The 14,629-nt window shown below is 43.3% G+C and overlaps 1 protein-coding gene across 6 annotated transcripts in view; it reads right to left on the reverse strand.

Annotated features, from left to right (window-relative positions):
- The window catches only part of SRGAP2 (SLIT-ROBO Rho GTPase activating protein 2), a 332,663-nt gene that overhangs the window by 119,773 nt on the left and 198,261 nt on the right, over positions 1 to 14,629 (reverse strand). For all 6 annotated transcript variants that reach the window (XM_061632118.1, XM_061632116.1, XM_061632117.1 and 3 more), the window contains exons 6-7: positions 8,676 to 8,891; positions 6,580 to 6,708 (exon numbers count right to left, since the gene is read on the reverse strand). In XM_061632118.1, the coding sequence (XP_061488102.1) occupies positions 6,580 to 6,708; positions 8,676 to 8,891 (345 nt within the window). The remainder of the gene's footprint in view (positions 1 to 6,579; positions 6,709 to 8,675; positions 8,892 to 14,629) is intronic.

The raw sequence follows: 14,629 nt of genomic DNA on the forward strand, positions 1-14,629 counted from the left end.
GTCTCAGTTCCTCAGAATCCCTTCCTGCAAATGTTAGTTCAGGTTCAGGGATCTGCCCTAGATCTTCCACTGTGAAGACAGATGCAAAGAATTCATTTAGCTTCTCTGCAATCTCCTTATTGTTCTTTAGTACACCTTTGACGCCCTTATCATCCAAGGGTCCAATCGCCTCCCTAGATGGTCTCCTGCTTTGAATGTATTTATAGAATTTTTTGTTGTTGGTTTTTATGTTCTTAGCAATGTGCTCCTCAAATTCTTTTTTAGCATCCCTTATTGTCTTCTTGCATTTCTTTTGCCAGAGTTTGTGTTCTTTTTTATTTTCTTCATTCGGACAAGACTTCCATTTTCTGAAGGAAGACTTTTTGCCTCTAAGAGCGTCCTTGACTTTGCTCGTTAACCATGCTGGCATCTTCTTGGCCCTGGCGGTACCTTTTCTGATCTGCGGTATGCACTCCAGTTGAGCTTCTAATATAGTGTTTTTAAACAACTTCCAAGCATTTTCGAGTGATGTGACCCCCTTCTTTTTACCAATCCCCTCATTTTTGTGAAGTTTCCTCTTTTGAAGTCAAATGTGACCATGTTGGATTATCTTGGCAATTGGCCATTTACATGTATGTTTAATTTAATAGCACAATTATTATTTATTATTATTATTTATTGCACTTTTAAACCGCCCTTTAGCAACAGGCTCTCAGGGCGGTGTACAACAGAATAAAACCACATTTAAAAACCAGCGAATGTGGATTACAACATATAGGTATAAAAACACATTAAAAACAGATTAAGACAAAATTAATAGAGATTACAATTAATTAACTATAAAATTAAAATTAAAACTAAGATTAAAATGCCTGGGCAAAGAGGTCACTGCTCCCAATCGGTTCAACAACACTTACATCTCGCACCAGGTCCCGGGCCCCATTGACGATTAAGTCCAGGGTTGCCGTCCCTCTGGTCGGTTCCATGACCAACTGGTCTAGGGAATAGTCATTTAGAATATCTAGAAATTTTGCTTCTTTGTCATGACTGGAACACATATGCGGCCAGTCTATGTCTGGGTAGTTGAAGTCACCCATTACTACCACATTTCCTAGTTTGGATGCTTCATCAATTTCATATCTCATCTCCAGGTCTCCCTGAGCATTTTGATCAGGGGGGACGATAGATCGTTCCCAGTATTAAATCCCTCCTGGGGCATGGCATCACCACCCACAACGATTCTGTGGAGGAGTCCGCCTCTTTTGGGGTTTCGAGCTTGCTGGATTCAATGCCTTCTTTCACGTATAGAGCGACTCCGCCACCAATACGTCCTTCCCTGTCCTTCCGATATAGTTTATATCCAGGGATAACCGTATCCCACAAGTTTTCTCCATTCCACCAGGTCTCCATTACGCTCACTATATCAATGCTCTCCTCTAAGACCAAGCACTCCAGTTCTCCCATCTTGGTTTGGAGGCTCCTGGCGTACAGGCACTTGTAAGCAGTGTCTCTCTTCAAGTGTCTTTGGCACTTGTGGTTTGGCCTGTGGTAATTTTGCTTTTCTGAATTTATATCCTGTGCCCCTGCTCTCACAATGCCTACTTCTAGGCCTACCCCTTTTAAAATTTCATCATTTCTTTGGTCTTTATCCCAGGGGGGAGGTTTATTCCGAACCGGACCTTCCTCAGCTCCTGTCGGGTTTCCCCCCTCAGTCAGTTTAAAAGCTGCTCTGCCACCTTTTTAATTTTAAGTGCCAGCAGTCTGGTTCCATTCTGGTTCAAGTGGAGCCCGTCCCTTTTGTACAGGCCTGGCTTGTCCCAAAATGTTCCCCAGTGCCTAACAAATCCGAACCCTTCCACCCGACACCATCGTCTCATCCATGCATTGAGACTGCAAAGCTGTGCCTGTCTGGCTGGTCCTGCGCGTGGAACTGGTAGCATTTCAGAGAAAGCCACCTTGGAGGTCCTGGCTTTCAGCATCCTACCTAGCAACCTAAATTTTGCTTCCAGGACCTCACGGCTGCATTTCCCCATGTCGTTGGTGCCAACGTGCACCACGACCACTGACTCCTCCCCAGCACTGTCTACCAAACTATCTAAATGACGGGCGATATCCACAACCTTCACACCAGGCAAGGAAAACACCTTGCGGTCTACACGCCCATCACACACCCCACTGTCTATGTTCCTAATGATCGAATCACCCACTACAAGGATCCCTCTGCCCCCTGGAGATATATCCTCAGCACGAGAGGATAGCTGCTCATCCCCCAAGGAATGGGTCCCTTCTAAGGGATCGTTTCCCTCTTCCTCAGCTGGATGCTCTCCTTCCCTGAGACCGTCGTTCTCCATGATAGCAGAAGAGCTATCATCGTTGGAGTGGGACACAGCTATAACGTCCCTGAAGGCCTCCTCCACACACCTCTCTGCCTCTCTCAGCTTTTCCAGGTCCGCCACCTTGGCCTCAAGGAAATGAAGTTGTTCCCGGAGAGCCAGGAGCTCATTGCACCGAGAGCACACCCACGACTTCTGTCCAACAGGCAATGGATCAGCAGATTCAACCATTCCCCCTCCAGATGTGGTTAATGGAAATGCTTTGCTCTGGCAACAAGCATGTTCATAGCCTTAGTGTAATGACCCTGATGGACAAATGGGCTATGTTCCTATGGTTCTCTGTTCCTTGCTTGATTCACCTCAGTGAATGCACACAACTCCTTCCTGTCTTAGGGGATAATTTTAACATAACATTTAGCACTCACACCACGCATACTGTGGTCCTATATATACTTGCTGATCTCATCAGCGTTATCCTGGCATGTGGGCCAGGATGGTGGTATCAGTCAGCTGTCAGGCTATCCCATGGCTATATCCTTGTCCTATGGCCTGCCAAACTTTGAGCTGTAACCAATTAAGTAGTGGCTTTTGATTCTACCTGAGTCTATGTATAGCTCTTGCTGCCAGAAACCACACTCACAGCACCCGTCCATGCTACTGGCACAATAGTCTTTACAACCTCTTCAAAAGTGTACAGTGCAATCCTAAGCATGTTTTCTTAGAAATAAGTCCATCTGAATTCAATGAGACTCACTACAAAATGTTATTTAGGATTGCAGCTTAAAGGTGCAAAGTACTAGCAAGCACAACGAACCCTTTACATAATTAAAAGATAGTCACACTTCAGAAACCTAGATGGATGACAGCCTCCCATGTGAGCTGGCTCTCTTAGCACTCAGGAAAAGTAAAAAGCGATGCATTGCTGAAACTAATGCTTTTGCCTGGTACCTGTGCATAACCAGACAGCTGTGCCAGTAGAGTAGCCTTACAGCTTCTGGGGAGAAGCATCTTCCTGTAATCTGGATAAATGATGGTGCTTATCTCAACTCCTTCAGATTGCCTCTCTGAGTTTAAAGAAGAAGAAAGGATTTATTAAGGAAATCCAAATGGGCTCTAACAAGATCCCTCACAACATGCGCCTCAGGGAAGCTTTCTAATAGCATAGACAATTGAGAATAGGCAGGGATAGGTAGGATTTCTAAGAGTGCCCATATTTTATGGCATTTTACCATGATCACATCAACCCTATCCTTCAGTCCTTACATTGGCTTCCTGATTTTAATATTCTAGTCATTTTTAAAACTCTGATTAAAGTCCCACATCCCCTTTTAGCTCTGATTATATCTTGTCCCACATCTCCCTTTAAACTCCTCAGTCTTCTGAGATGGATGCATTTCGCAGAGCATTAAAAACTTGGCTTTTTGAACAGGCTTTCGGGACCTCCGGGGTGGGCTAATCTTTATCAATATTACTGAATGCCCATTGTTCATACACTGTTTTATGATGCTGTATTGTATTTGCTCTGTATTTTAAATTGTAATTTTACTGGAATTTAATTGTGTACGTCGCCTAGAGTGACTTCGGCCAGATAGGCGACACAAAAATTAAATTATTATTATTATTATTATTAAAAGATATATGCTACTAGCCAAACTGACTGCTCCCTCATCCTTGATTCATCTGCTTAATATAGGCTCTAATGCAGGGGTAGGGAACCTTTTTGGTTCCAGAGGCCAGATCCTTATCATGAATGGCCTCATGGGCCAAATTTGACAGGTAGTCATGGCAGCTCACCTGTCAATCACCTGACATAGGGTTTAAGGTGCTGCTAAAATGAAGGGGTTTTTCCCTTTGTTTTAGCAGAGGTTTTCATGCAAACCCCTTCTTGAAACAGCTGATGAGCAGTGGTTAATTTCTGCTCATTTCACCTGCATGTACCTATCCAGCTTATGAGTAGGGGGTTAAATCTTGCTGCTTTGGCTATGCACCCGTTCCCTAGTCTAGTGGGAACAGCCATATGCAGCCAACGCAACCCTACAGATATGGATGTCATTCCTATATTTTGTACAGTGCCTAGCACACTGCTGACACCATGTAAGATATTTTTAAAAATAAGACATTAAATAAAGAAAATTAGTATCAGCAGTTCTAGCACTAGGTAACAGACTCATCAAAAAGCCCTACATATTCAGAAAAAGCAATGGTAGAGCCCTCACTTCAACACTCGTGGGAGAATCAGATGGTTAAAATGTTTTCCCATGTTAAAGCCTCGTAACTCACAGAAGACTAGCATGTCTGGGATCAGGCTAGTCTAAAACTTTTTCCCTTCTGACATGCTAGTTTTCTATGGACAGGGAGTTTTGCACAGAAGCAGCACTGAAGCAGATCACTGACCTGTAGTCTGAGGAGGATTGCATCACATGCTTTGTCTGAACAAGCAGAACTAAGCTTAGTCAAATTTAATCAGCATGCTGATCTCATGCATTCCCATGTAATTTTAAGGAAACAGGACTACAACTGATGTCCTAGACCATTCAGATAAACTAAGCTGTAGACATTTAAGAATTACAGAGCAGATTTTAAGTATAATTTAGAACTCCTTTGAAATGACACAAACAGTATCAATACAACTACAGAAGGGCCCTGCTTTACAGTGTTTCGCTTTATGGCAGTTCGCTAATGCAGCAGTCTCAATTAGATGCAATTAGACTAAAGCCCCACTCATACGGTGCTTGTTCCGCTTTTACAGCGGTTTTTGGGCGTCGCATGCCATTCTATTCAATGAGTTCCACTTTTCAGCAGTTTTCACTTTTCGGAGGGGGTCTGGAACGTAACCCGCCATATGAGTGGGGCCCTACTGTATACTGTAATAGCATAACCATCCCCCTGCCAGAAAAAGCAGGCTTGTACTTTAGAGCAGAAAGAACAGTAAAGTCCTCCAATAAGTACTTGAACCGTGCTGAAGTGGCGTGACCTGTTTGATTTTATGATTCGCTGAACAACGAACAGTGGAGAGCAGACAAAGATGAGGAATTAATTTGCTTGTTTGGAGGCCTATTTACCCCCCCTTCCTCAACTAATTACCCTTAAGGCTCCCCAATGCCTATTTTTAACCTTGATTACAGGACACTTACTACAGTTGCCACCAAGAAGCAGAAAAAAGCAATGTCCAGCAGCAATCAGCAACTCTGCTCAAGGAAACAGCTCAATATAGTAATGCATCAGTCCTTTTGGATGGAAGCAGGGTACTCGCACAACAGAGGAGAATGTTTTAGTTCATGTTCTAAAAGGCTTAGATCACTTTAGTCCAGAAATTAGTTATCTGATCATTTAAGCATGTGCCTGCTGCAATTTGTTCCATTAGCTTTTTATTTAATTGCAGAGGTCTTCAATCTTGCTCACCATGGTTGCAACGGCTAGTGCTCCATTTCCCCCATGGCAAGGGCAATAACAGGAGATCCACCTCTCTATCCAGCTTGCAGTTGGGAAGGGGGAAGAAACTGTTTCCAGCAGTTGCCCTGAGATTCAGACAGTCTCATACAACTACAGGAAAAGTTCCAGTACTCCCCTCTCAGTTCTAAGCTGCAGAACAAGGCCAGAATTTGCTATTTTGGTCCTTGATATATTTGAAGTGCCTCTGCTATCCTGTCCAAGACTTTTCTTGTCCTAGAGGGAAAGGCTACAGATGGCCATTTTGGCACTTCAGTTGCAGAGGCACTCTTGAGCGGCTTAGCTGCTCAGCACCAAAACAAGCCCCAGCTGCGGGAGGGAAGAAAGGAATTGCCCCTGACCTGACACAGAGGTGCAATATATGAGGTCAGAGGCAAAAAACCCAGTCCTATCCTCATGCATGTCTATTCTGAAGTAAGACCCACTGATTTCCATGGAATTTACTCCCCTGGTAAGTGTGCAGAGGCTTTCTCCCACGAGATGAGTAAACTTCACTGAATATAGTGGAACTTACTTCAGAGTAGACATACATGGGATCATGCTGAAGGAACAGCAACAACCTGGAGACCTCAAATTCTGGCTTGACTAGCAAAGCCAGTCCAAAGTGTTGGACCCTTGCACAATCAGTTCCATGTTCATTTACAATTGCCCTAGCACTGCTGTCCTCATACAATTAACACACTCTATGCACAGGTAGAAGATAATCCTGTATCCTACAAGGATGGCTGACAATAAAGGAGTTGTTAACTGAGGAGAAAGGAATAATGGGGCTTACAGCAGCAACCTTCAATACAGGCCCAAACAACAGTGCACTCACATCTATGAGATCAGACAGGTCATGGATGTAATACTTGAACACAGATGCATTGGTGGCCTCCAGAGCCAGCAGATATTCGTTTCTTGCCTTAATAGCCTTCAGTTTATTTTCTGTGTATTTTGCTTGCCGCTGAAAAGAAACCAAAAGGAATTCATTGAAAAGAAGAGAGAAAAAAGAAGTAAAAGTCTTGAGGAAAGAACACACAACACTGTCAGAGTGTTTTTTTTACTCTCAACATTCCTCACCAATCGACCTCTGTGAAATATTTAATACTTTGAAGCAAAATAAAAGCATCTTTTATGCAGTATGTGCAACACAGGACAGAATTCTTTGGTCAAAGGGACACAAGATTATCTAGCCTAGGGATGGCCAAATAGTAGCTCATAATAACAACCATTGCATAGCATTATTTTGTCTAATCCCACAACCCTACTTGTGGTTCTGGATTCCCCTGTGTTGAACACCCCTGCAAAGTAGTACTTGGTTCTAGCACTAAGAATTGACATCAGCAGCAGTCACCAAAGAACCATATAAGAGTCCCAGTTTGATAGTAGAGGTCTGAGAACTAAAGCTGACAGATTCCATGGAAGGACATCAACCTGTATTCCCTGATGAAGCCCATAAGAGCTATCCAACAGGGTGAGGAGGGAAGGAAAACATGGTCAAATTATCATTATTTATGACTCACCTTTTACGTATTACATCTCAAGGTGATTTACAGCCATATCACAAAAACACTAAAATAGTTTTTAAAACAGTACATAAATTACTGAAGATAGGGTTTAAAACAACACAAAATGAACATCTAAGGCAGAGATATCTTCATCAAGCTGGAAAAGCTTGTCAAAACAAAAAAATGTCTTCAATTGTTTCAGGAAAGTAGAGTCAGTGGGCACCTGTCATATCTTGGTAGGAATGCTGTATCACAGAACAAGGGCAGAACTGAAAGCCCTGCTCCAAGTTACTGTGGAGTGGGCTTCTGATATTTTGGGACATGAAGAAGAAACTAACCTGCAGAACACAGTGACCTACTGGGTATAAAAGAGATACAGATTATGCAGTATTACAACTATGTTGTGAACAAACCAGCCTCACTGAGCATCTTGAAGCACACTTCCCACTCTTTTGTCCATAAGAATAAAAATTAGTCCTTCCTTATCTAGCCCAACTTCTTGAGTCAAGGCAGGATGCTATGTACATGATGCACACATTACTTAGCCTTTGGTCATAAAACCACAGCTTAGTCACCTGTTCGAGGGTGAGTGAAGGTAGAGGGGGAGAGGGAGGGAGAGGGAGGGAGGGAGAGAGAGAGAGCTTCTATCACCAGTTTACTCCACCTGTCATCCTGACCTCCTGTTGCAACCATCTTCAAAGGGGAGGGGGAAACAGCTCTAAATCTCGGGAGAGAAAAATCTAATTCAAACGCATCACTGTTTGGACAATAGACTAAAGTTCATTTACTATTAATGTAACCTACTAACATCTATTTTAGAATTCTACTCTTGCAGTGATGGGAACTGCCTTGCCATCCCCAAACCAACATTAAAAGATAACCTATATCCACATACTCTTCTACCCAAGCAAGTTGTCTAGTTCTGAATCTAAAGCATTCAATTCTCAGCAGATATATGGCAACTTTGTGCCACAAGAATCAGAGGCATTAGAAGCCATGGACGCTGGGGATGAAGTCCTAGTCCCTGCTCTCAGCAAGGAGGGCGCTTTTGTCTACTGATTCCATGTTTCATCATCCACCTGAGCATTTCCCTCTACTTTAAGGGAAAAAAACTGGGCAAGATGTAGCACTGTTTGCTGGTGATGTTTCATCATAGTGTGCAGATATGCTGGGGTACTCTGCATAATGAGAGAAGGCAGCAGAGCCCAGCAGTGTAAGCAAGAATCAGGAACCTACATATGCTCTCCAAGTGATCATGCTGTGCAGTTAAAAGTGGCACTCCCTAGTCTGCCTGGAGAGCACCAACGAAGATGAAGATTGCGTAGGGGGTTGGACTCAATGGCCTTATAGGCCCCTTCCAACTCTACGATTCTATGAAGCAGCAATTACCCAGCAGTTTAACCCCACCATGCTGCTCACACACCTTCTCTTTCATTTTCTCAATCTTCTTGACTGAGCTTCGCCGGACATGTTTTTCTTCAAACTTGACACTGGAGGCTGAATCAGGGGAGCGTGGGGTTTGCTTATCCTCTTGCTTCACGGATTTGCCAATCTGCTTCTCTTCCTGCTTCTCTGCCTCCTTCAACTTGCTCTGAGCACTGATGCTGTCAGCATTGTACATGTGGTAGGTCTTCATCACCTGCAAGAGACAATTAATTAGTAGTTGAGCACTGGCTTATCACTTGCCTAGATGGGAGGGGCAGAATTTTTACTCACCTATGCTAACATACAAGCTCAACTTCTACTTTACACTTTTTAAAATTACAACTCTGCTCTGCTAATCCATAAACATACTATTTTATATGATTTGTGGAACTGCCCAGACCTCAAAGGATTAGCACTGGGGGGGGGGGAAGGTTTCAGAATATTCTTAGTGTATTTAGCTTGTGTAAATCCATATGGTCTATTAATGCAAAGTTATAAAAGGCCAGAAGAAAATAGCAAGGAGGATCCAGTAACAAGAGATGTATTTAAGCATATTTCTATTTCCAGTTGGAATCTGAGAATGCAATGAAAGCACAATTAAGCGCAATTAAGAAGATAAAAGGAGTCACTGTTATGAATTAGGACAAAAAGGGTAATTAAATATTAACTTTTTCTAATCATTTAGGAGGTGCAATATTGTTTCTTAGGGAGGAATGAACAGTTGCTTTGGGAAACACCAATTTTTCCATGACCCCATTCCACTATATCCCCTAACAGAGTGCTAAACCCATTCAATCTATGCAGTACAAGAGTCTGTATGCCCCTTTACGCAGATAACAAGAGCGGCAACTTTCTTTTGCTGCTGCTGTTTTTAAGAAAGCCCTGTTTTTCTACAGACTCTCTTTGATTTTAAACGTGTTTGGAACCAAAACTGACTTGTTTATTTTTTCTTTGCAACTACAGCTATGCCGCCCAACAAGATCAGCCTCAAAAGACCTTCTCTCCATCCCATCAGTCAAAACAGTCAAACTGGTGAGGGCTAGAGGGGGGGCTTTTTCAATTGTGGCCCCCACCCTGTGGAACTCCCTCCCAAATGATCTCCACCATGCCCCTTCTATGATGAGTTTGCGCCAGGCCTTGAAGACCTGGCTCTTCAGGCAGGCTTTTGGGGTGGGCTAGATTTTATCTTCATTGTTTTTAGATTTTCAATGTCTAGGTATTATATGCCTATGTTGTACGTCGCCCAGAGTGGCTGGACAGACAGCCAGATGGGCGACTAATAAATTCTATAGATAAATAAATAAATAAATAAATACATGGCCACATGTTGAAGAGAAATGAGCTCTAGCAGATGAAGCAGCTGCCTTGCTTTCTCTTCTTATTTATACTGAGGCACACTTGATGGCTTCTTTCTACTTTAGGGAGGCCAAGTATGACAAAGGGAGAATCTCTCACCACAGTACCAAATCTGGACTTCTATCACAGACAGTTTTTCCCCCTTAGTACCTCTTTAGCCTGACGTCCTCCACCACCACTAAAATATGTTGAACATATAACTTCTGCTCTTTAATGAGGCAAGAGTGGAAGGAAGGAAGACTTACACCAGGGGCAAATACGTTATGGTTTGTTTATTTATTGAAAGCCTTTTTTTACCTTGTGGTTCCACATATTGTGTTCAAGGCAGCTTACAAAAATGAAGTTTAAAAACAGATGGTTATTTTAAGTTTATGATGTCTCAAAATTTTGTCATGCCCCCTGCCCTTTAAGTATCTGAGATATTTTACACTAACTAGCTTGCAAACTAGGGATGGGTGGGAAGTTTTGATTCAGTTCGCATTTCAAGCAGAATTTATCAAATTTGCAATTTCTGAAACAATATGAGAACAGAACCACAGCCACCTTTCAAAATTCGCATTTATTAGAATTTTGGGATGCGGTCTGCCAACTAAACATTCACAAATATGCATATATTAGGGGAAAGTGTGCATAAAAATGAATACATGCGAGAAAATAACATGAAAAAGGCATGAAATTATGATAAATGGTTTGCAAAAATGTGTACGATTGTCAAAACTGCCTACAAAAATGTGTTTATTTGGAGAAATCCGCACTAAAATGCTGGAGAATTTTCATGAGGATATTTTTAAAGAAAAATTCACAGATTGCTGCAGAAATGTATAGAACTGAGTTTAACATTGGAAAAATGAGAAACAGAGAACCGAAACAGACAGATCTTTCCATGCCTATTGTAAACACACTCCGTAGTGAGCAGATATTGGAGTCCCCTAGGCTTGTAGTATTGGGCGACTTCAATATCCATGCCGATGTTGCCCTTTCTGGAGTGGCTCAGGATTTCATGGCCTCCATGGCAACCATGGGTCTGTCCCAAGTAATATCAGCCCCCACTCATGCTGCTGGTCATACCTTGGACCTTGTCTTCTGTGTTGGACAGGATATTTGTGATCTGGGGGTGGAGGAACTCTCATTAGTTCCGTTGTCATGGACAGACCACTACCTCGTCAGGTTTAGATTTACTGGGACTCAGAACCTCTGCAGGGGTGGGGGACCGATTAAAATGGTCCGCCCCAGGAGACTGATGGATCCAGATGGTTTCCTGACGGCTCCTGGGGACTTTCCTGTCACCTCGGCAGGTGATTTTGTCGAAGCCTTGGCCGACCTCTGGAATGAGGAAATGACCAGGGCGGTAGACACAATCGCTCCTAAGCATCTCCTTCCGCGGATCGGAGCTAAATCTGCCCCTTGGTTTACTGGAGAGCTGACGGTGATGAAACGCAAAAGAAGGAGACTAGAGCGACGTTGGCGGAAAACTCTGAGCGAATCTGACCGAAAACGGGCTAGAAGCTATTTAAAGACCTATTCCGCAGCAATGCGGGCTCAGAAGAAATCTTTCTTCTCCGCCACCACTGCATCTGCTAACTCTCGTCCTGCGGAACTATTCCGAGTGGTCAAGAGTCTTTTAAGTTCTGACCCACATGAATATGATGCTGACCACTCAACAGCCCGCTGTCACGAGTTTGCTCGATATTTTGCAGATAAAGTCGCTCAGATTCGCTCTGACTTAGACGGCAAAATTAATACAGTCTCTGTGGATGTAACTTCGGCCTCTACTTGCATAATTAGAATGGATTCCTTTCAACTTGTTCAACCCGAGGATGTGGACAAAATCCTTGGAGAGGCGCATCCTACCACCTGTATGTTAGATCCTTGCGCATCCTGGCTTATAAAAAATGCCAGAAAGGGACTGGTCGAGTGGGTCAAGGAAGTGATCAATGCCTCTCTACAACAGGGCAGATTACCACCCTGTCTAAAGGAAGCTGTAATAAGACCTTTGCTGAAAAAATCCTCCCTTGACCCCTCATTATTAGGTAACTATCGTCCAGTCTCCAATATTCCTTTTTTGGGCAAGATAATAGAACAAGTGGTAACCGCCCAGCTCCAGAGATTTTTGGATGAGACGGATTATCTAGATCCATTTCAATCTGGTTTCAGGCCCGGCTATGGGACTGAGACGGCTTTGGTCGCCTTGGTGGATGACCTACGCAGGGAACTGGACAGGGGGAGTGTGTCCCTGTTGGTTCTACTGGACCTCTCAGCCACTTTCGATACCATCGACCATGGTATCCTCCTGGGTCGCCTCGCTGGGATGGGACTTGGAGGCATGGTGCTATGGTGGCTCCGATCCTTCCTAGAGGGGCGAACCCAGAAGGTGGTTATGGGGGATACCTGCTCGACCCCTTGGCCATTGACCTATGGGGTCCCCCAGGGTTCAGTCCTGTCCCCCATACTATTTAATATCTACATGAAACCACTGGGAGAGGTTATCCGGAGTTTTGGAGTTCGGTGTCACCAATATGCCACCCAACTCTATTCCTCCTTTCCACCTAATGAAACCAAGGAAGCCGTCCAGGTCCTAAACCGCTGCCTGGTATCAGTGATGGACTGGATGGGGACGAACAAGTTGAAACTAAATCCTGACAAGACAGAGGTGCTCCTTGTCAGTCGAAGGGCGGATCAGGGAATAGGGATTCAACTTGTGCTGGACGGGGTTACACTCCCCTTGAAATCTCAAGTTCGCAGCTTGGGAGTACTCCTGGACTCGACTTTGAGCTTCGAGGTGCAGGTCTCTGCTGTGGCCGGGAGTGCCTTCGCTCAATTAAGATTAGTGCGCCAGCTGCGCCCGTTCCTTGACCTGTCAGACTTGACTACGGTAACACATGCCTTAGTTACATCCCGATTAGACTACTGTAACGCGTTCTACGTAGGGCTGCCCTTGAAGACTGCTCGGAAACTTAAATTGGTACAAAGAGCGGCAGCCAGAATGTTAACTGGAGCTGGGTTCAAAGAACATACTACTCCTTTGCTATACCAGCTCCACTGGCTGCCAATCTGTTTCCGGGCACAATTCAAAGTGCTGGTTTTGACCTATAAAGCCTTATACGGCTTAGGTCCAGGCTATCTGTTAGACCGTGTCTCCCTCTATGAACCTGTCCGGATTTTAAGATCTTCCGGTGAGGCCCTCCTTACTATTCCATCTTTCTCGCAAGTTCTTCTTGATGAGACACAGAATAGGGCCTTTTCGATGGCTGCCCCTAGATTGTGGAATTCCCTCCCTAGCGAGATTCGGTTGGCTTCCTCGCTATCATCCTTTTGCGCCCAGGTGAAGACTGTTTTATTTAGGCGGGCTTTTAACTGAAAATGTTATAGTTTTAATCTATTTTGATTTAATCTATTTTTAATTGTTTTTAACATGTATATTGGTTGTTCTGATTGTTTATTGTTTTAATTGTGAGCCGCCCTGAGTTCCTCAGAAGAAGGGCGGGGTATAAGTATTTTAATATATATATATATATATATATTCCAGCTTTGAAATCGTGACACAAGCCAAACTCCCGCCTCAGATCCTTTCAATTTTCAGGCACAAAGCCACTGAGTCTTGTTTCACCTCAGTTTGAACTTGACTATAATTTTTGTTAAATGGAATGCGCACTCTCTCTCTCTCCTCCTGTAGCGATTAAGCAATGCTTTTTGGTTGAAGAAAGAAGTTAAAAATGCAACCCAAGTCAGTGTTAAAGTGAGAGTTAATTTACATGCCAACTTAGAGCCATCATGTATGAAAAGATGAAAAGGAGGCAGTTAGTACAACAGCTTTAAGTAGGACAGTTAATTAATTTCTCCCCAACCCCATCTACTAAGGAAAGGAAATCTGGCCCAGGGCAACTGAAACAAGTAAGATCCCAGTTTTAAATGGCTTCAGATTGTTGAGCATGCCTGTCTGGCTGCCTCTTTGTCTGGAATTGAAATATGCTATCTTAGTAAGCACCAAAGATGGTATCAACTACATGCAGACCCAGAACAGAAACTTAATTGCTACAAATGCACGACAAACAGAATATGTAAGATGCCCATGTTACAAGCTAGTATTTTCTTCATCACTCTCAACACACCAGAAGTAACCCTTGGAAGAGGAAACTGCTATAGGTCTCTTGCAAAGTAGGTTGTACTATTGTAAAACTGAATGCAGTCAGATTAGAATCATGATCCATTCTCTCAAACTGGCAATTGCCAAATTCTTAGTTTGCAGAGGCAGCTACATCATCACATTTCTGGCAATTCCATGTTTTGTTATGTTTTTGTTTTATTGGAAAAAAATTGTTGCTAAATTATAGATGAATGAGGAAACTTAGTATTATGTTGGACATGTTGCCGAACGCAAGAAACAGATGATGCATCATACTCTTGAGCACATTCACAATGGTAATAACAGCCTCACTGCTCAGTCTGGGGAAAACACTATGTCTTTTACTAGCTATTATCAATAACTATGGGATGATGGGGGGAAAACCCCCAATGAATTCTATGACATCTTAAGAGATTAATGAATATATTGTCAGATGGCGTCTTACAAAAAGGGAACAGCAGGATAAGAAATTT

The sequence above is a fragment of the Rhineura floridana genome, chromosome 6, assembly GCF_030035675.1.
Source record: "Rhineura floridana isolate rRhiFlo1 chromosome 6, rRhiFlo1.hap2, whole genome shotgun sequence".
Lineage (NCBI taxonomy): Eukaryota > Metazoa > Chordata > Lepidosauria > Squamata > Rhineuridae > Rhineura > Rhineura floridana.